Source organism: Acipenser ruthenus, chromosome 31 (assembly GCF_902713425.1).
Source record: "Acipenser ruthenus chromosome 31, fAciRut3.2 maternal haplotype, whole genome shotgun sequence".
Classification (NCBI taxonomy): Eukaryota; Metazoa; Chordata; class Actinopteri; order Acipenseriformes; family Acipenseridae; genus Acipenser; species Acipenser ruthenus.
Window position 1 is genome coordinate 5937624 of NC_081219.1, and position 23230 is coordinate 5960853.

The window sequence follows — 23230 nt, forward strand, 5'->3', positions numbered from 1 at the left end:
AATCAAGCATGTTAGTTAGACACGATCTCCCTTTCCTAAAACCATGCTGACTGTTTCCCAGGATATTGTTACCATATAGGTAATTTTCCATTTTGGATTGTATTATAGTTTCTATAAGTTTACATATAATAGAAGTCAGGCTTATTGGTCTGTAGTTACCTGGTTTGGTTTTGTCTCCCTTTTTGTGGATCGGTATTACGTTTGCAATTTTCCAGTCTGTCGGTACAACCCCTGTGTCAAGAGACTGTTGCATGGGCTTATATATGATTTTCCCTCCTTTGAATACATCAGAAGTCCCAAGTAAATCTAATCATCACTCGGCCTTGACATTTCTTATCTTTAAGTTAATGATACATTCTAGAAGGATCTGGTCAACTCCTTTTTCAAAACTGATTGGATATCACTTCTTGCCAAAAAATACTGGAACACGATTTCATCACTCTCCTTTTCCAACTCCTCCTTTTCAAATAAGTCAGGTGGACCAAAGTTCACAGAATACTTGCTATAATATAATACAAGTATATGTGTATATATGAGAGATGTTTTTAATATGTAACACCAGCTCTATTTGATTATATTAAGCTGGATCAGAAATATATGTTACCTTTTCAGTGTGTTGTCAATGGGCCAGTTTGACTTCATATACAAATGTGTGTTAAAGTATGGGACACAGACTGCCTTTGAATAAGCATACAGTGGTCAGTTCAATTATTTTCATTTAAATTTTAAACTATAATGAACATGTCAAGTATAATAACCTTATTTAACTGTGCAATTCTCTGACTATGCCTGACCTCCCTGTTTTTAAAAGTTGCCTGCTCAAGCAGGATTCAGGAGACCCTGTTTTCTTGCCAAGACTATTGTTTTGATTAATATGAAATACCATTATAAGCACTCCTCCAAATTCACCTCATTAAGTCAGTTTTCTCCCAAAGAAAGTCGCTACTTATTAGATAAGAACTGATACTGGACACAACTCCCCTAATTCGTGGAATTCTCGCTTCGACAGCCAGGCTTTCTAGTCATAGAAAGACCTTGGATTCAAAACTGCGGATTACAAGTAAATCTCACTTTGGCTGCCAAAAAGAACCTTCATATCTAGCACCGCTCTGCTTGCAAAATACTTAAAACATATTATTTCTCTTCAGAGTTTTGTCACTATTATTAGATCAGAATACGTTTTTTTATTTAAACCTCTATGCTTAGTAACAACACAATCAAATAATATCAAACAGGTCTTTTTAGTTTCAAATATTGTTCAGTCTAAAAAGAGTTACCCTTTTGTTTATTCTAATTTACAATACCTAGCCTCCGTGTTTAGTTCCCCCAGATGCCTGCTTCTTTCAAGGTTAAAGGCTTCCACGCGCAATAGCCTGACCAGCTTCCAAGAGTGTATGTGCACTAATGACAAAGGCACATAGACAAGCTTTTTTTTCTAACATTAACACTTGTTCAGTTTTCTTAGTTCAAATCATTCTAACCTGTTCATAATTTGCTACAATATTATTTATGCTGGTTTTATATTCTTTAAAACACAGTACAATTATTACAATATTCTGAGTGTCAGTTAGTACTAAACTTCTTTCGTTTTTAACTAATATGTTCTTTCAACAGTAGTAGTTATTTGTATAACAGTTTAATTGAAATTATTTTACAACATGTATTTCTAATTCAGTTACTTCAGTATAATAGTTGCTCCTAGCAATGGTAATATTATTTTACTTAAGTCTGACCCCTTTCTCTGTTCATACAAAATCCAGTTGAAGCAGATTAAGACATCCTAGCCTTTTGCCAATTTTTTAGTGTTGACTAATTTGAGACATGAAGTAATGAAAGTACAGTAACGAAAGAAACTGGCTACTTTCTCATAAAACTGGAATATGTTAACAAGGCCTCTGATAAGAGCCTGCCCAGTTTGACTCCTTCCAGCAGGTGCTTTCAAAGACTGCACACAACAGCTATCCACTGTTTTCTACTGAGTATACAGATCTTTTTGAAAGGAACATATACAGTATTACTATAATTATTGACAAAGCGCATATCATATTACTTCAATCAATACAGGTTAGTTTAAATCATCCAATTCATGTCTAATTAATAGGCACGTTCCCAACAGGATTCAGACTCTGCGCCAGGCTCAGCTCTGACTGGTTCTGCGAACACCACAACAGGCCTGTGCATCCAGCGTTTTACATCAGAGGTGTGGGCAACCAGGGCCTTTACTTGATACCTGCAAAAACTGAAATCTTGTTAGCTGGGCTCCCATCTCTACATTCACATTCCCATCATTAGTGGGAAGACTTCAAATAAATTAAACTGTTTCTATCAAAGAGGTAGACATCTCGGCTGCATATACCTTTCACTCAAAAAAGGTGCTCACACTTGTACAAGGGAAGACAGATCTTAGGGTCACTCCATGACAGTGCACAGTGTATTTGTTTCTGTAGGTTGTATGCATATGTGCTTTGTATTTGTAGTGTATACGTGCAACTACTGTTATAAACTGCAAAAAATGTTCGCCTTGCTTCACTCGGCACCATACATTTTCAGTCTTGGCTACTTTGCTCTTCTCAAACCCCGGGGAGATATCTGATGTATTCAGAGTTTTAATTCATTTAAATCATGTTTGTAATGTAAACTATTGCCTGTGACATCAGACCTTTGGTACTTGCCCATCCACCCGAAGTTGAGGCCCACCCAAATTTCCATTCCTAGCTACGCCCCTGACTTGTACTCGTACTGGAACACCTGGGCGCTGCTCCGGCATTTTGCAGGGTGTCAATAACCCTACTGGACAGATCCAGAGCTGCAGGCTCGATGGGTCAGGATGCCATAAAGTCCCCCGTGCCTGACTGAACAGGTTGCAGCACTTAGGTAGTCTCCACGGCTGACCATTCAGGAGCTGCACCAGGTCTGAAAACCAGTCTCCTGGACCAATAAGGGGCTACTAAGAAGGCCTTGGCCCGGTCCTGCCTTATTTATTCCAGACACAGCGGCAGCATGGCAAGAGGAGGGAAGGCATATAACACACACAGCGACAGCATGGCAAGAGGAGGGAAGGCATATAACACACACAGCGACAGCATGGCAAGAGGAGGGAAGGCATATAACACACACAGCGACAGCATGGCAAGAGGAGGGAAGGCATATAACACACACAGCAACAGCATGGCAAGAGGAGGGAAGGCATATAACACACACAGCGACAGCATGGCAAGAGGAGGGAAGTCATATAACACACACAGCGACAGCATGGCAAGAGGAGGGAAGTCATATAACACACACAGTGGCAACATGGCAAGAGGAGGGAAGGCATATAACACACACAGCGACAGCATGGCAAGAGGAGGGAAGTCATATAACACACACAGCGACAGCATGGCAAGAGGAGGGAAGTCATATAACACACACAGTGGCAGCATTGCAAGAGAAGGGAAGGCATATAACACACACAGCGACAGCATGGCAAGAGGAGGGAAGTCATATAACACACACAGCGACAGCATGTCAAGAGGAGGGAAGTCATATAACACACACAGCGACAGCATGGCAAGAGGAGGGAAGTCATATAACACACACAGTGGCAACATGGCAAGAGGAGGGAAGGCATATAACACACACAGCGACAGCATGTCAAGAGGGAAGGCATATAACACACACAGAGGCAGCATGGCAAGAGGAGGGAAGTCATATAACACACACAGCGACAGCATGGCAAGAGGAGGGAAGTCATATAACACACACAGCGACAGCATGGCAAGAGGAGGGAAGTCATATAACACACACAGCGACAGCATGGCAAGAGGAGGGAAGTCATATAACACACACAGCGACAGCATGGCAAGAGGAGGGAAGTCATATAACACACACAGCGACAGCATGGCAAGAGGAGGGAAGTCATATAACACACACAGCGACAGCATGGCAAGAGGAGGGAAGTCATATAACACACACACACACACACAGAGGCAGCATGGCAAGAGGAGGGAAGGCATATAACACACACACACACACACACAGCGACAGCATGGCAAGAGGAGGGAAGTCATATAACACACACACACACACACAGAGGCAGCATGGCAAGAGGAGGGAAGGCATATAACACACACACACACACACACAGCGACAGCATGGCAAGAGGAGGGAAGGCATATAACTCACACAGCGACAGCATGGCAAGAGGTGGGAAGGCATATAACTCACACAACGGCAGCATGGCAAGAGGAGGGAAGGCATATAACACACACACACACACACACACAGCGACAGCATGGCAAGAGGAGGGAAGGCATATAACACACACACACACAGCGACAGCATGGCAAGAGGAGGGAAGGCATATAACTCACACAGCGACAGCATGGCAAGAGGTGGGAAGGCATATAACTCACACAACGGCAGCATGGCAAGAGGAGGGAAGGCATATAACACACACACACACAGCGACAGCATGGCAAGAGGAGGGAAGGCATATAACACACACACACACACACACAGCGACAGCATGGCAAGAGAAGGGAAGGCATATAACACACACACACACACACACAGCGACAGCATGGCAAGAGAAGGGAAGGCATATAACTCACACAACGGCAGCATGGCAAGAGGAGGGAAGGCATATAACACACACACACACACACACAGCGACAGCATGGCAAGAGGAGGGAAGGCATATAACTCACACAGCGACAGCATGGCAAGAGGTGGGAAGGCATATAACTCACACAGCGACAGCATGGCAAGAGGTGGGAAGGCATATAACTCACACAACGGCAGCATGGCAAGAGAAGGGAAGGCATATAACACACACACACACACACAGCGACAGCATGGCAAGAGGAGGGAAGGCATATAACTCACACAGCGACAGCATGGCAAGAGGTGGGAAGGCATATAACTCACACAACGGCAGCATGGCAAGAGGAGGGAAGGCATATAACACACACAGCGACAGCATGGCAAGAGGTGGGAAGGCATATAACACACACACACACACACACACACACACACAGAGGCAGCATGGCAAGAGGTGGGAAGGCATATAACACACACAGCGACAGCATGGCAAGAGGTGGGAAGGCATATAACACACACACACACACACACAGCGACAGCATGGCAAGAGGTGGGAAGGCATATAACACACACAGCGACAGCATGGCAAGAGGTGGGAAGGCATATAACACACACACACACACACAGCGACAGCATGGCAAGAGGTGGGAAGGCATATAACACACACAGCGACAGCATGGCAAGAGGGAAGGCATATAACTCACACAGCGACAGCATGGCAAGAGGAGGGAAGGCATATAACACACACAGCGACAGCATGTCAAGAGGTGGGAAGGCATATAACACACACAGAGGCAGCATGGCAAGAGGAGGGAAGGCATATAACACACACAGCGACAGCATGTCAAGAGGTGGGAAGGCATATAACACACACAGAGGCAGCATGGCAAGAGGAGGGAAGGCATATAACACACACAGCGACAGCATGGCAAGAGGTGGGAAGGCATACAACAGCTGCCTCGGCCACTGACTGCCAAGGCATCTATCGCCAGCAGGTCCCCGCCTCCTCTTATGGAAAATCAAAGGGGGCGATTTAAAGACTGCTATCCTTCGCATAGGGAATGAAACCGATCATGCACTGTTCGCCCCCCCTAAAAAAACAAAACGTTTATCACTATATGTAACATTTACCTTGCAAGTTGGGCCTGTACCTGCATCGGTATCCCGATTCTGACTCGCTTGTCAGATCTGAAGCAGCACTTTACTTTGTTGATCCTGCATTCATTGTTCATTGCATCAAGCAGACTCAGACAGTTACAGTTCGACTGATATTGGATTCTGATCCAAACGTCTTTATACTCTCTATTAAATGTTGAACACTATGAGAGGTGAAAAATAACAAATGAAATAACAGATGTGCAAAACGAGCAAGATGGGCCGAATGGCCTCCTCTCGTTTGTAAACTTTCTTATGTTCTTAAGTCAAATACTAAATACAGTACACCCTTGCTATAACAACCCTGTTTGGGTCCAAAGCCTTTTGTTCGCTATCGTAAAAGGACAATGCATTGTAAAGTTTCAAATTCAACACTTCTCACAATATATCCGAGCATCTAGTTGAAGAAATGTAAAGAAGTTATTTAAAAACCGCTAACTAAGATCATGTAACAGTCTCTTGACACAGGGGTTGTACCTTAAAAAAAAAATAGGAGGAGTGGCAAACACTGTTGCAGCAGCAAAGGTCATTCAAAATGATCTAGACAGCATTCAGATCTGGGCAGACACATGGCAAATGACATTTAATAGAGAAAAAAGTGTAATGTATTGCATGCAGGCAATAAAAATGTGCATTATAAATATCATAAGGGAGATACTGAAATTGAAGAAGGAATCTATGAAAAAGACCTAGGAGTTTATGTTGACTCAGAAATGTCTTCATCTAGACAATGTGGGGAAGCTATAAAAAAGGCCAACAAGATGCTCGGATATATTGTGAGAAGTGTTGAATTTAAATCAAGGGAAGTAATGTTAAAACTTTACAATGCGGGCTCCCGAGTGGCGCATCCAGTAAAGGCGCTCCTCGCAGGATGCGCCCTATAGCCTGGAGATCGCTGGTTCGAATCCAGGCTATGTCACAGCTGACCATGACCGAGAGTTCCTAGGGGGTGGCGCACAATTGGCTGAGCGCTGCCCGGGTAGGGAGGGCTTAGGTTGGCAGGGGAATCCACGGCTCACCGCGCATCAGCGACCCCTGTGGCCGATAGGGCGCCTGTGGCTCTGCAGCGGAGCCGCCAGATCTGTGTTGTCCTCCGGCACTATAGGTCTGGTGGCATTGCTGTGGATCTGCAGTGCGAAAAATGACGGCTTGGAAGGAGCACGTTTCGGAGGACGCGTGTTTCAGCCTCCGTTTCCTGAGTCGGCGGGGGGGTTGCGAGCGGTGAGCCGGGGATACAGATAATAATTGGGCATGCTAAATTGGGGTGAAAACCGGGGTAAAAATAATTGGCGACGACTAAATTAAAAAAAAAAACACTTTACAATGCGTTAGTAAGACCTCACCTAGAATATTGTGTTCAGTTCTGGTCACCTCGTTACAAAAAGGATATTGTTGCTCTAGAAAGAGTGCAAAGAAGAGCAACCAGAATTATCCCGAGTTTAAAAGGCATGTCGTGTGCAGACAGGCTAAAAGAATTGAATCTATTCAGTCTTGAACAAAGAAGACTACGCGGCGATCTGATTCAAACATTCAAAATCCTAAAAGGTATAGACAATGTCGACCCAGGGGACTTTTTTGACCTGAGAGAAGAAACAAGGACCAGGGGTCACAAATGGAGATTACATAAAGGGGCATTCAGAACAGAAAATAGAAGGCACCCTGGGATCCTTCAAGAAGCTGCTTGATGAGATTCTGGGATCAATAAGCTACTAACAACCAAACAAGCAAGATGGGCTGAATGGCCACATCTCGTTTGTAAACGTTCTTATGTTCTTAAGAACACAGTACAACCACTCCCCCCCCCACTCCCCCCCAAAAAAGCACAAAGTTTCAGTTTTGTTTCAATTGCAAATGTTAATTTAAATCTTGGTTCCTTAAAAAAACATCAATGTTTAATGTTGCTTTACCGTGCCGGTTGCATAGAGCTGTACGAGCTAACATCAACAGCAGTTTGATTTTTTTTAAATTTTATTTTATTTTTTTTTAAATCGGTATTTAAATCGTATAATGAAGGCCATATAGCTAGGATGTAAATACTATATCTATACTCTGCTGACGGTTTGGACACGAGACTGTTGCTGCACTCGGCACTGTAAGTTACAAGCAAGCACCACACATTTAAAATAAAACTACCGGTACATTTTATTAATCAATGAATTAAAGAAATGAAAAAAGAAATGTTAACATGCTATGTTTATACACACGAAAGGGGCTACAGAAAACGTTTTTTCTTTTTTAATCCGAGTCAGTGATGATAATAACTATTGTTTTGTATTAGATTTAATTTTTCTTGGGTTTGGAAATAACATTAACGATTTAATAAAGGTAACAAGATAACACGTGAATCTTGGTGAGCAGAGTACAGTAGCTTGTAATTCCAGTGTGTAACTTAGTTTAAAAAAATCATAGCCTTTATATACATTTATATATTTTGGCTGTCGTAGTGTCCATTTTACCCATTGTTTCACTGGAGCAGACAGAGTCATGGGCACTGACTAGATAGGACTGCTTGAGTTGTCAGGATGTTGTCAGGGGTGTTACACGGGGCAATCCTCGTTGGATTTGGTCGCAAGCAATATAGTTGCTAAATTGCCTAGACAGTTGCCGCTAGAGCTGCTGACCCACTTTCAAAATCAATTATTATTAATAATAAAAACATAAAATCACAGAATTATTTTCATTTTCCCGGGACATTAGTAAAATAGAGACCTGGTTTTTTAAAGCATTTTCAAGCCCTGGAAATCAGTTTGGCATTTTCCATACTTTTTCCAGACTAGCGTACAAACCCTGTACAGGAACCTGCTACATTACGTAATCCTCGCTATACATTACTTGGCATCAATATCCCCTAAACTAACCTACTTATAAGCCAGTCATCTTACTGCTACTCCTGCTTCTTCATACAGCCTCGGCTGGGCACTGCCTTCACGAGCAGCGTCTGCAGTTTAAAGTTGCGTAGTTGTAGTTAGCCTACAGAGAGGCTGCAATCCTCCTGAGCGTGCACAATGCGCCCTTCTGTGTTGCATGGCGGTGCAGTCGCCCAGAACGATCCCCACCAGATTTTTTTATGCGACGGACACTCAGGTCGATACCCCCGATACCACCTACTGGTCAAGGACTGGCCCAGCTAATCGCTTGCTGCCCTTCCTCTCAACCAAACCTAGCAGGCAGCAAGTCTCAACTGAGCGGCCGCCTGTAAACAATCATTCAATCAAACAAACAAACAAACCAACTCCAAAAGGCACACAAACCAAATCCGTTTCCACATATAAATTACACCAACACTAATCTCCCCTGTGCAGGGCAATCGCCCTGCTACACAGTCTTATTCCAACACTTCATACAGACAGTCACATATTGTGTCACCACGCTTTCCAAAAGGAGTTTAATTAAACCAACAATGAAACAGAACTGCCCCCTGCAGCCTGGGGAACACTTCCTCTTTGGTGACACTTGGTTGGCAGATTCTCTTTTCTTTTGAACACTTTGGCAGGCCAGCAGGCAGGAAACCCAATCCAATAACATGCTAAAGCAATTCTTCCACTCTTCTTTGTGGTTTTGCCTATAAAGTATTTGTTTAATACCTCGAACTGTGCTTTGAGAAAGCTGAGTCTTGTGGAACTGAAATAACGCCCCGTGCCTGTAAATATCCACAACAATAAAAAGTTTGAGGGACTGAAAATCACCTCCCTTTAGAATTCAGAGAGGGGTCTTCAGAAGCAGTGGGCAAAAAGGAACTAGTTAGTAAGCTTCGTAAAACATTTTCCAACAATAGAGAATGACACAGATAATACATAATAGTGTATAAACAGTGAAGAAAATAAATATTATGAAAATGTACAGCTATGGCCAAAAGTTTTGCATCACCCTTTAGAATTAACTATTTTTGCTTCAGAAAGTCAAATTCAATCTGCTGAATAATGTTACATTAACATATTAAATACCGCTTTGTAGTTTTCCATATGCTGAAAAAAACTGACAAATTGAAAAAGGGACATTTTGAAATCTAAAATGAAATACTGTACTACTATTATGGCTTCCAGTTGACTTTTGCAATATAATTTTGTAATTTCTTTGATTACATTATGTTAAATAAAAGATCTAAATTATGTTCATATAGATTTTCTTTGTTTAATTATGTCTGAATCCTAAAATTCTAGGTGATGCTAAACTTTTGGCCATAGCTGTACAAGACAGAAACTGCATTCCCAAATGTATTTATGTTACAGTCTCTCTCCAAATTCCTGCCATCTCACCACTGACATCACATTTAAAAAGGGGTCAATTCCTGTAACCTTTGACGGGGCATCTCAGTAGTTTAACTCCTGCTGTCTCCAAAGCTAGGAGCCCAGGTATGATAAGGGAGTGGCTAGCAGGTGCAGTTCCTTTGGTTAGTCTGGTTGTTATACAGTAACTTTGATATGCATGGATTAGAAAGCATCACATACTGCGAGGAAAGGGGACCTGACAAAGGGGCTTGCTAATGGGGGGTATTACTGGTACTAATTTGTGAAAAACATACAACCATGGACATTTTCCAGAAATAACACATATTATAGTTTGATTTTTGTGTTTAACTTTTATTCATGATTTGTATCTCAATCTGGGATCTGCCATGACAGTACCCCGTTAATCAGATGACTGGTCAAAGGCCTGGCCGTAGTACTTGGGCATAGAAGAAGTCCTGACCTCAAGCCATTGAAGAGCTGCTTGGATTTGTCCAAGAGGTAGCAGAAGTCTGTGACAGTCTTCCTCTCTCCCAGAGGGATGTCTTCCTCGGCTCCCCCAGCTGACATGTCGGCTCCTGCACACAGTTCACTCCTGGAATAAAGCAGCCAGTTTCAGGCCTAAAATAGCTTGATTGTGACAATAAATCAAAACTAAGGTAAAAACATTTGGTAGATTTTACTGAACACACAAAACCATGTAAACAAACACAAGGTAATACAGGGGTGGCAGCTATCCGTATGACAAAACGACTGATTAACATGACATACATGGAGAATAGTTTAATGAAAATTGTAAAACTGTTATTTAAGACCTCATTAGGTAAACAAATTAGGTGTTAGTATCACGGTGAAGTACATTAAAATGACTGATTTGCAGTATTTGGAATAGCTGTTTGATACATTGGTAGCCACATTCAGCCATGAAAATGTCAAAAGATGGCGTGGTACTCCAGTATTCTCCGCGGTAAAACTGAAGTCAATGCGACATGCTGGTTCGTTAACCGTTACAGGGCGTTATCTGACTTCATGGGTGAAAGTGGCCAATTATCATTTTGACTGAAACTCCATCACAAAACCAAATCAGAGGCATTCTGAGCCATTCTGGACCACTGACATTTGAACTTTGACTTTGTCGAATGAGCAATTCAGAAATGACTTTACAACTTGTCATTTTACCAGAGGGATCAACTGGATAAATCACACAAGGCTGGTTAACAAACATAGTTTTTGAAATGTTACTCAAACCTTTTACATGTATGCATATTTCACATAATATTAATTTTACAATTAATATACAATCTCTGCTTAACCCTATCAGATGTGGCAAAAACAGGGTTCATACAGTTTTCTGATACAAATTTCAAGGACTTTTCAAGGACCTTTTCAAAGACCTAATTTAAGGAGTTTGACATAATTTTTAATGTTGATAAACTAAAAGCCAGCTGTAAAAATAAAGCTTCTGCATGAACAGCTTATTTAACTGTATAATAGGGGTGGGAATTTCGAGTAATTTAGTGCTGGAGTACTCGAGCGTTAAATTTGGAGTACTCAACCCTAAAGCCAGACCGCTGCAGTTATACTCATACCTAAAACCACCGCTGGCAGTCATTATGTCGGTACATTTTAAACAACATCAATATTAAAATGAAAAACGACTACCCGGTACAACTCCTGTACTTTAGAGTACTGTAATCTGTCACAAGTGTTATTTAATATGTAGTATTTCGTATTTAATTATATCCTGATGTAACTATCACTGACACTTATCTGCTCTGTTATTGAATCGACAGCGGTCAGGGGTTTGAAGCTTCATCAAGGGAGAATGAAATGCTCGAGGGAAAAGGGACAAGGGCCTTGCATTGATCAGTACTTATTACGAAGTCAGTCAAGTCAGTCGAATGAAATCCAGCGACAGGAAGCAAACCACAGTTCGCAGGATATCAGCACCCCTGTCATAGACGTGAGGAGGATTTGCATGAACACAGTTAGTGATGAACCTAATGATCCTTGTGAACCCGGTCAGACAAACCGGCATAAGAGAGAAAAGAACCTCAACGGACACAAGCCTGGACTTAAATGGCCAAGAGCTTGTGAGAAAACTGCATGGGACACAGTAAACACAGATCTCTGCTTTGCATTGGAAAGATTAAGTGGAACAGTTGAAAAGAAGCTGGATAAATTTGGGGTCATCATCTACGCATATGGAAGCGAGAGGTTTGGAGTCAAAAAAAGGAAGGAAAAAGTACAAACTATTCCTGGAAAGTCTAGACGCGCCCTTCTGTGTTGCATGGCGGTGCAGTCGCCCAGAACGATCCCCACCAGATTGAACGCTTAGTTAGACAAAAGAGACAGCTGAGGAAGCAATGGAGAAGAGCAGAACAAAGTCAGAAGGAGGGTCTCAATCTCTTACAAAGGATTATAAAATATAAGCTTGCAACACTGCGCAGAGCTGAGCGCCTACGGAAATGCTACAAAAAGAAGGAGCGTGCGAGAACTAACTTTTATAAAGACCCATTCAAATTTGTAAAGAATTTATTCACCAGTAAGAAGAATGGCACACTAAAAGCATCTAAGTTCAAGCTGGAGAGATATTTGGAGGAAACACATACAGATTCAAAAAGGCAGGAGCCTATGTCAATTCCTTTAGACATCCCACCTACCAATTCACCAGAATACCAAATGGAGGACTGTGCACCTAAGTGGAAAGAAGTAGAGCAAGCTTGAAAAAAAAGCAAGAGCTTCATCATCTCCACGGCCTAATGGAGTTCCGTACAGAGTGTACAAGAGTGCTTCAGGAGTTCTACGAATTCTGTGGAAATTGATGAAAGTGGCATGGGAAAAACAAGTTGTACCAAGAGCATGGCGCCGAGCAGGTGGAGTCTTTATACCGAAAGAAAGATTCTATAAGCATCAGTCAGTTTCGTCCTATTTCCCTACGTAGAAGGCAAGATTTTCTTCAGCATTACTGCTCAGAGATTGTCAACTTACCTATTAAAGAACTGCTTCATTGACACTTCAATACAAAAAGCGGTCATTCCAGGTTTCCCAGGATGCTTAAAACACATCAATGTGATCTGGCAACAAATTCAATCAGCTAAAAAGGAGAAGGAGGAGCTCCATGTGACATTCCTGAATTTGGCTAATGCATATGGTTCAGTGCCACATGAACTACTTTGGGCAGCATTTGATTTTTTCAGTGTACCGATGACAATAACAAATTTAGTGAAAGTATACTTTGGAGATTTGCAATTTAGTTTTTCAACTTCAGAATTCAGCACTACATGGCAATGCCTAGAGGTTGGAATAATGGCAGGATGCACCATTTCTCCACTGGCTTTTACCATGGCAATGGAAGTAATCATTAGGGCATCAAAATGGGTAGTAGGAGGAGAGCGCTTGGCTTCTGGAATGCGACTACCACCAATTGGAGCATACATGGATGACATGACAATCATGACTACAGCAGTAGCCTGCACTAATCGGTTATTGGGCAAAATAACCAATAACATTCAATGGGCACGAATGCAATTCAAGCCCACTAAATCAAGGAGCATCTCTATAATTAAAGGCAAAGTAGTAGATAAAACAAACATACTTCATTAATGGTGAGGTAATACCAACAGTGTCTGAGAAGCCAGTGAAGAGTCTTGGGAGATGGTACGACGGGGATCTAAAGGACACAGTTTGTGTGGGAGAGGTTAGACAACAAGCAGTGGAAGGGTTGAAGAGCATAGACAGCAGCGCTCTACCAGGCAAACTAAAACTCTGGTGCTTTCAGTTTGGTCTACTGCCGAGGTTGCTGTGGCCACTGACTGTGTACGAGGTTTCTTTGACAACAGTAGAGAAGCTGGAAGCTTTAATCAGTTCATACATCAGGAAATGGTTGGGAGTTCCACACTGCCTCAGCAGATTGGGACTTTATGGTAAAGGAATACTACAGCTACCAGTCTCTGCTCTAACCGAGGAGTTTAAGTGCGCCAAGGTCAGACTGGAAATGACATTAGTAGAGTCACGTGATAAATGCGTAAGGGAGGCAGCACCTGTGTTGAAAACTGGAAGAAAGTGGGCGGCAAAGAAAGCTGTGGAAGATGCAAAGGCTGCCCTTCGAATTGGTGATATCATGGGGCAAGTTCAGCATGGAAGAGGGGGTCTTGGTTTCAGTTCAGCTCCTCCTACATGGCACAAGGCAGCCCCAGCTCAAAGGAGGAAGCTGGTAGTCAACGAGGTGCAAAAGCAGGAGGAGAGGATGAGGTGTATAAAGGCCATTTCCCAGGCCAAGCAGGGAGAATGGATCAGATGGGAGAGTGTGGAACAACGCAAGATTGGCTGGCAAGACCTATGGTCAATGGAACAGAGCAGGACCAGTTTCCTCATCAGGTCAACATATGATGTTCTCCCATCACAGAACCTAAACCTCTGGGTAGGAGAGGATCCCTCATGTCCTTTGTGTTCATCACCTGCAACATTAAGGCACATTTTGACAGGATGTAAGGTGGCTCTTAGCCAAGGACGGTTTACTTGGCGCCATGACCAGGTGCTGCGATGTTTGGCCTTAGCATTGGAAGACAAGCGTAACATGACCAATAAGTTGCCACCTGTTCCATCAAAACATTACACACAAAAAACAACATTCCTCTGCCCTGGAGAGCAACCACCAAGAAAAGTTGTTAAAAACAATCCTCGCCCAGGACAACTGGAAGCTGCTAGAGACTGGAAAATGCTGGTCGATGTGGGTCAACGGCTTATTTTTCCACCTGAGATTGCCATCACTAACCTTCGACCAGATATTGTCTTGAGGTCTGGATCAGCATGGCTTGTTCACCTGGTAGAGTTAACAGTGCCATGGGAGGCTGCTGTGGATGAGATCTACGAGAGGAAGAAACTGCGGTATGCTCAACTAGCCACTGAAGCGGAACAGCGAGGATGAAGAGTCCGGGTTTACCCAGTGGAGGTGGGTTGTCAAGGATTTGTGGCACACTCTACAACCCGGTTTCTCAGAGACGTTGGATTCAGTGGCCAAGAGTTGCGTCGCACAGTGAAGAACTTACCTGAAGCAGCAGAAAGGAGCAGCAACTGGCTGTGGTTGAGACGGAAAGATTCTGGCTGGGGATCTCAAGCACAATAGAAAGAAAGAAACGCTGATGTACAGGTAAGTAAGCTGGGCTGAGTTGAGTGGGGGACGGAGCAGGGTGATGCTGGGACGCCAGAATCACCGTCAAGCCCTCTTGAGGTGTCGTGGGCTAGTTGACTGTATATATATATATATATATATATATATATATATATATATATATATATATATAGTGTCTTGCAAAAGTATTCAGACCCCTGACCAAACGATGTGGGAAAAGGTTTGGTGGTCAGATGAGACCAAGATAGAGCTTTTTGGCCAAAACTCAAAAGCGCTATGTGTGGCGCAAACCTAACACTGCCCATGCCTCAAGACACACCATCCCTACAGTGAAGTATGGTGGTGGCAGCATCATACTGTGGGGATGCTTCTCATCAGCAGGGACTGGGCATCTTGTTAAAATTGAAGGAAGAATAGATGGAGCAAAATACAGGGAAATACTGCAAGAGAACCTGCTTCAGTCCGCTAAAAAACTGAAGCTTGGGAGGAAATTCACCTTTCAGCAGGACAATGATCCCAAGCACAAGGCCAAAGCAACATTGGAGTGGCTCAAGAACAAAAAGGTGAATGTCCTACAGTGGCCCAGTCAAAGTCCTCATCTCAATGCCACTGAGAATCTGTGGCACTATTTGAAAATTGCGGTCCACAAGCGTCGTCCAACCAACCTGAACAACCTGGAGCAAATCTGCCAAGAAGAATGGGCCAAAATCACTCCGACACTGTGTGCAAAGCTGGTACATACTTACCCCAAAAGACAAAGATGTTATTGCAGCGAAAGGTGGCTCTACCAAATATTAATGTGTGGGGGTTGAATACTTATGCAAGTAAGATATTTCAGTTTATTTTTCTTAAAAATATTTCCTATTACAATAATTGATTTTGTGTTTCAGTGTTTTAAAATAAAATATCAAACAGAACAAAATTTCAATGTACCATTTGTAATGCAGTAATATGAGAGAATTGGTTATATATATATATATATATATATATATATATATATATATATATATATATATATATATATATATAAAATAAAATATTGTAGGTTATAATCAAATTAAAAACATGTATTAAACACACACACAGAGCTCTGGAAAAAATTAAGAGACCACTGCAAAATTATCAGTTTCTCTGGTTTTACTATTTATAGGTATGTGTTTGGGTAAAATGAACATTTTTGTTTTATTCTATAAACTACTGACATTTCTCCCAAATTCCAAATAAAAATATTGTCATTTTAGAGCATTTATTTGCAGAAAATGACAACTGGTCAAAATAACAAAAAAGATGCAGTGTTGTCAGACCTCGAATAATGCAAAGAAAATAAGTTCATATTCATTTTTAAACAACAAAATACTAATGTTTTCACTTAGGAAGAGTTCAGAAATCACTATTTGGCATGCTCTCCACCAGTCTTTCACATTGATGTTGGGTGACTTTATGCCACTCCTGGCGCAAAAAATTCAAGCAGCTCCGCTTTGTTTGATGGCTTGTGACCATCCATCTTCCATCTTCCATCTTACTCAACACTTTGAATCTGCAAGAGAATTTTTACTGTGAAACAACAGTTAATGAAAAATAAAAAAAACTGAAAATGTCTTGGTTAGATAAGTATTCACCCCGAGTCAGTACTTGGTAGAACCACCTTTGGCAGCATTTACAGCTGTGAGTCATTTGAGGTAAGTCTAGCAGGTCTGCACATCTGGATCGTGCAATATTCACTCATTCTTCTTGGCAAAATTGTTCAAGCTCTGTCAAGTTGGATGGGGATCGTTGGTGGACAGCAATCTTCACGTCTTGCCACAGATTCTCAATCGGATTCAAGTCCGGGCTTTGACTGGGACCCTCTAGGACATCACTTTCTTGTTTAAGCAACTCCAGTGTCGCTTTGGCTGTGTGCTTGGGGTCATTGTCCTGCTGAAAGGTGAATCTCCATCCGAGTCTTGGGTCTTTTGCAGACTGAAGCAGGTTTTTCTCAAGGATTTGCCTGTATTTAGCTCCATCCATTTTGCCCTCTACCCTGACAAGCTTCCCAGTCCCTGCCGATGAAAAGCATCCCCATAGCATGATGCTGTCACCACCATGCTTCACAGTAGGGATGGTGTTACTTGGGTGATGTGCTGTGTCGAGTTTGCGCCAGACATAACTCTTTGCATTTAGGCCAAACAGTTCAGTTTTTGTTTCATCGGACCACAGAATCTTTTGCCACATCTTTTCAGTCTCCCACATGCCTTTTTGCAAATTCCAAGCAGGATTTTACATGGAAATTTTTTCAGACATGGTTTCCTTCTTGCCACTCTTCCATAAAGGCCAGATTTGTGGAGTACCTGAGCTATTGTTGACACATGGACAGTTTCTTCCATCTCAGCCATGGAACGCTGTAGGTCTTTCAGAGTTGTCATTGACCTCTTGCTGGCTTCTGACCAATGACCTTCTTACCCGGCTGCCTAGTTTGGGAGGACAGCCTGCTCTAAGCAGATTCTGAGTGGTGCCGTATGCCTTCCACTTCTTAATGATTGAATTGACTGTGCTCCAAGGGATATTCAATGCCTTTGAAATATTGTTATACCCCTCCCCTGATCTGTGCCTTTCCACAACTTTATCCCAGAGTTGTTTTGAAAGCTCCTTAGTCTTCATGGTAGTATCTTTGCTTTGAATACACTAACCAACTGTTGGACCTTACAGAGACAGGTGTATTTAATCTGAAATCATGTGAACCACTTTTATTGCACAGATGGACTCCATTTAACTTATTGTGTGAATCCTGAAGGCAATTGGTTGCACCTGATCATATTTAGGAGTGTCATAGCAAAGTGAGGGGGGGGGGGGGGAATTTTATCTAATGAAGACTTTTCAGGTTTTTATTTGTAATTGATTTGTTTTTTCAGCACCCCAACCCCCCAATTTCTTCACACATTGAAAGTGTTGAGTAGGTTGTGTAAATGAAAGGAAAAAAAAATCCCATTTAAATGCATCAAGATTTCAGGTTGCAACACAACAAACTGTGAAAACACCCAAGGGGGGGTGAATACTTGGTATAGGCACTGATTATAATATATATATATATATATATATATATATATATGCACAAGTGTTTCATTCTAAAAGCAGTACAACAGTGCTTTAATCAATGCCAGAAGCAATAGTCCATGAATTTTGTGTCTCAATCATAGGCACCTGTGTTAAAGTGGAGGGAAACCTGAAGCACTAACTGCCAAGCGGAGAGGCACATTTATCTATCTATCTTTCTTTTTTTTTTTTTTTTTTTTTTTTACAAATAAGCAGCTCTAAGAAACCAAGCAAACCTTGATGTTGTGAAGTTACCCTTTTAGTAATTGCAAGCCAACAAAATTGGGCAGGTGTTTCAGCATAAAATGTTCAATATGTACATACTGAGCTTGCATTAATTACGAATACATGCAAGTAGCACCGAATGGCACAACCAGTACCAGTGGTGTCTCTCCACAGTGCTGCACCTAGAATTCCCACATGGAGATTATAAAACTAAAGTATTGAACAAAGACCAGCAACTACTGTTCTTTTGAAGGGAAGTACTCCCTAAGTAAAGCAGCTCAAAATACTGGCCATGTCAGAAACATTGGTTTACTGTATTTATATATATATATATATATATATATATATATATATATATATATATATATATATATATATATATATACACACACACATACACACATATATGTATATATACACATATATACAGTGCCTGTAGAAAGTCTACACCCCCTTTCAAAATGTTAACCTTTTGTTGCCTTATAGCCTGGAATTAAAATGCATTAAAATAGTTGTTTTTTTTTCATTGATCTACACATCCTACCCCACAACTTCCAAGTGAAAAAAATATTCTAGAAATCTGTTGAAAATTAATTAAAAAAATAAAAACTGAAATAGCTTGGTTGGATAAGTCTCCACCCCCTTGTAATAGCAATCCTAAATTAGCTCAGGTGTAACCAATCACCTTCAAACACACACCAAGTTAAGTGGCCTCCACCTGTGTTAAATTGTAGTGATTCACATGATTTCAGGATAAATTCAGCAGTTCCTGAAGGTTCCCTCTGCATTTCAAAGCCATGACTCAACCATGAGCACCAAGGCGCTTTCAAAAGAACTCCGGGACAAAGTTGTTGAACGGCACAGATCGAGGGATGGGTATAAAAAAAAAAATATCAAAAGGCCTTGAATATCCCTTGGAACATGGTCAAGACGATTATTAAAAAGTGGAAGGTGCATGGCCCCACCAAGACCCTGCCTCCAAACTGGATGACCGAGCAAGGAGGAGACTGATCAAAGAGGCTACCAAAGAGGTCAATGGCAACTTTACAAGAGCTACAGACTTTTATGGCCAAGACTGGTCAAAGTGTGCATGTGACAACAATATCCCAAGCACTCCACAAATCTGGCCTGTATTATACTCAAGAAAGACCCCCTTTAATCCTGTTTGAAGTATGCAAAAAAACACTCTGTAGCCATGTGGCAAAAAGTTTTGTGGTCTGACTAAATTAAAATGGAACTTTTTGGCCTAAATTCAAAGTGTTATGTTTGGCACAAACCCAACACAGCGCATCACCCAAAGAACACCATCCCTACTGTGAAGCATGGTGGTGGCAGCATCATGTTATGGGGATGTTTCTCATCAGCAGGGACTGGGGCACTTGTCAGGATAGAAGGGAAAATGAATGGAGCAAAGTACAGTGAAGTCCTTGAGAAAAACCTGCTGCCCTCTGCAAGAAAGCGGAAAATGGGATGGAAGTTCTTGTATTTTTAATATATAATCTTTTTCTCAATAAAAATGTTTCCCCCTTAAGTGTGGAGTATGGTGTGTAGATAAGTGGATAAAAATCCTTATTTAAATGCAGGACACAACAAAATGTGAAAAAAGTTCAAGGGGGTGTAAACTTTCTATAGGCACATAGATAGATAGATAGATAGATCTATCTATATATATATATATATCTAAATATCTCTCTCTATATATATATATATATATATATATATATATATATAGAGAGAGAGAGAGAGAGAGAGAGAGAGAGAGAGAGAGAGAGAGAGAGAGAGAGAGAGAGAGAGAGAGAGAGAGAGAGAGAGAGAGAGAGAGAGAGAGAGAGAGAGAGAGAGAGAGAGAGAGAGAGAGAGAGAGAGAGAGAGAGAGAGAGAGAGAGAGAGAGAAAAAAAACACAAAACATAAACACTACATTCTGAAGCAAATGCAAATATACAATTTCAACAGTATACATTTAACAGTATAAACTTAGTGGCAGTCAAGTCGTTTTTAGTTTTTTACCATTAAAATGGTCGTATTCCTGTAGAAATGTTGTCTTTGTTTTGTGCTTGCTTCTAAATATGGTCCACTGAGTTAGGAGGGCAAAGTTTGCCCATAATAAAATTACTTATAACAATAATGTAACTGGGAGGACAGACAGCGTGAGAGATCAAGGAGAGTCAGCAGCGACAGCGAGAGGTTTAGATTAGAAGGGTTTATTATATTGCTGGCATGAATTCCAACCCCAAATCAGGAATTCTTTGTTTAGTAACAATAAACCTTGAATTCAAGAATTCCAAACTGTCTCCCTGAGTCCTGCTTCATAACACCTGACAAAACATTATAACATACACTGATCCGTTTGTGGTTAAAGATTTTTTTTAATTATAAACATTGTGAAATTAACAAGGTTCATACAAAAAGACAATGGCTTTCACTGTTGTAATAAAACTGCTGCCTATTCGGGATTTCTGCTTAAGTGGGATACAACTCTGGTAGACGGTTCTTCCCATTGCTATTTATGTCGTTTAATTGGGACGTCACTTTGTTTAACTGGGATACAGTATTTTCAAATGATTAACGGAGATCGTTTTTCAGAGCAAGTCAGGTCACATAGCACAGTGCAGCGAGTACACTGTTTAGTCAGTGCAGTGAGTACGTGATTACACTGTCCAGTGAGTGCAGTGAGTACCTGATTACACTGTGCAGTGAGTGTGTGATTACACTGTGCAGTCAGTGCAGTGAGTGCGTGATTACACTGTGCAGTCAGTGCAGTGAGTACCTGATTACACTGTGCAGTGAGTAGACAATGTCGACCCAGGGGACTTCTTTGACCTGAAAAAAGAAACAAGGAACAGGGGTCACAAATGGAGATTAGATAAAGGGACATTCAGAACAGAAAATAGGAGGCACTTTTTTTACACAGAGAATTGTGAGGGTCTGGAACCAACTCCCCAGTAATGTTGTTGAAGCTGACACCCTGGGATCCTTCAAGAAGCTGCTTGATGAGATCCTGGGATCAATGAGCTACTAACAACCAAACGAGCAAGATGGGCTGAATGGCCTCCTCTCGTTTGTAAACTTTATGTTCTTATGTTCTTACCTGATTACACTGTGCAGTCAGTGCAGTGAGTACCTGATTACACTGTGCAGCGAGTATGTGATTACCCTGTGCAGTGAGTCCTGTATGTGATTACACTGTGCAGTCAGTGCAGTGAGTACCTGATTACACTGTGCAGCGAGTATGTGATTACACTGTGCAGTCAGTGCAGCGAGTACCTGATTACACTGTGCAGCGAGTACCTGATTACACTGTGCAGCGAGTATGTGATTACACTGTGCAGTCAGTGCAGCGAGTACCTGATTACACTGTGCAGTGAGTATGTGATTACACTGTACAGTCAGTGCAGTGAGTTTTACAGGTGCCTGAACTAGCTAACTAAATCAAGTTATTAATAAAACTGATAAATCTTGTTACATACTGGTAATCAGCGCTCCCTCTCAGCTTTTTAGATACTGAGAAACTTGCTGTTTTGACTGAGAAAGGGTAAATTATCAGTGAGAAACCTCCGGCCACACATTAACTCTTAATATATTTTTGTTGCATTATACAATTTTTAAACAGTATTCCAACACAAGTATAGATAATAGTATAGATAACCTCATATAGATAATCAGATTTCTTTTAGCTCTGTCTTACTGAAACATTGCTTTTTTTTCTTTGTCGGTGCTGCCCCCATGTTGAGTTTCAGCAGAGACATTGAGTGAAGTCACATGGTAAATAAACTCGCAAAAAAAATAAATAATGGATGGACATGGTATGTCTTCTTCAAATACTATACACTTAAATGTGTATTTTCGACTAATGTGCCGATTACGTTTTTACCAGTTTCAAAACGCTTGAGATGATTTCTGAAATTTCGTTGTTTTTTTAAAAAAGGGAATTAAAACAAAAACCATCAAAGTGTGAGTATTCTGGTTTTTATTTATGTTTACCACAGTATTCATACTTCTAAATAATTATTATTTATTATTATTTATTTCTTAGCAGACGCCCTTATCCAGGGCGACTTACAATTGTTACAAGATATCACATTATACATTATTTCACATTATACAGATATCACATAATTTTTACATACAATTACCCATTTATACAGTTGGGTTTTTACTGGAGCAATCTAGGTAAAGTACCTTGCTCAAGGGTACAACAGCAGTGTCCCCCACTGGGGACTGAACCCACAACCCTCCGGTCAAGAGTCCAGAGCCCTAACCACTACTCCACACTGCTGCCCTAAATAATGCAGGAAGATTGTGCTTCACTGATTTTAGTATTCAATTATACGACGAGTCAAACTGTAAAGTTCATGATCAGCACTCCCTGTAGAGGCAGAATCGCCAGACGCCTGCTTCGCCCACCCAGTACCAGCAGATTCGCTGCTCCCCGAGCGAGCTCTGCACTAATGTGACGTGCATTTTTACAGAGGGAAATCAGAGAATCAGCTGCAAGACAAACACAAATATGCTTATGTTAATGTTTTGTAAGAATGGTCTCAAAATAATAGGTTTACCTCGAGAGGCTGGAGTCTCTGGAGTGAGGTTGATATTTATGATAATAACTTGCGAAAGTTAGTAAACTGAGTGAGAAGGTTGTCGCCAGTTACTCCGAACAATGCGTGCATTTTAGCCTTAGGAGGGAATGCTGCCAGTAATTCATTTATTAAAATGTTTGGATATACTGCTATTTTACTGATTACTGACTGGTATTGAAATAATATTTCATAAACGGTCAGGGAGTACCCATCATGTATTTATTTATTACAAATCGTAGTATTATACATACCCCTTCAAAGT

General features: G+C 41.3%; 1 protein-coding gene across 5 annotated transcripts in view; it reads right to left on the reverse strand.

Annotated features, from left to right (window-relative positions):
- LOC117396660 (protein SCAI) overlaps positions 1-23230 on the reverse strand; it is a 179986-nt gene that overhangs the window by 124890 nt on the left and 31866 nt on the right. For 2 of the 5 annotated variants that reach the window (XM_059005196.1, XM_059005197.1), the window contains exons 3-4: positions 21159-21211; positions 10426-10557 (exon numbers count right to left, since the gene is read on the reverse strand). In XM_059005196.1, coding sequence (XP_058861179.1) covers positions 10426-10532 — 107 coding nt within the window. In that variant the 5' untranslated portion in view covers positions 10533-10557; positions 21159-21211. Of the gene's footprint in view, positions 1-10425; positions 10558-21068; positions 21083-21158; positions 21212-23230 lie in introns of those variants that run through there. The other 3 variants (XM_059005198.1, XM_059005199.1, XM_059005200.1) reach the window with 2 other exon arrangements.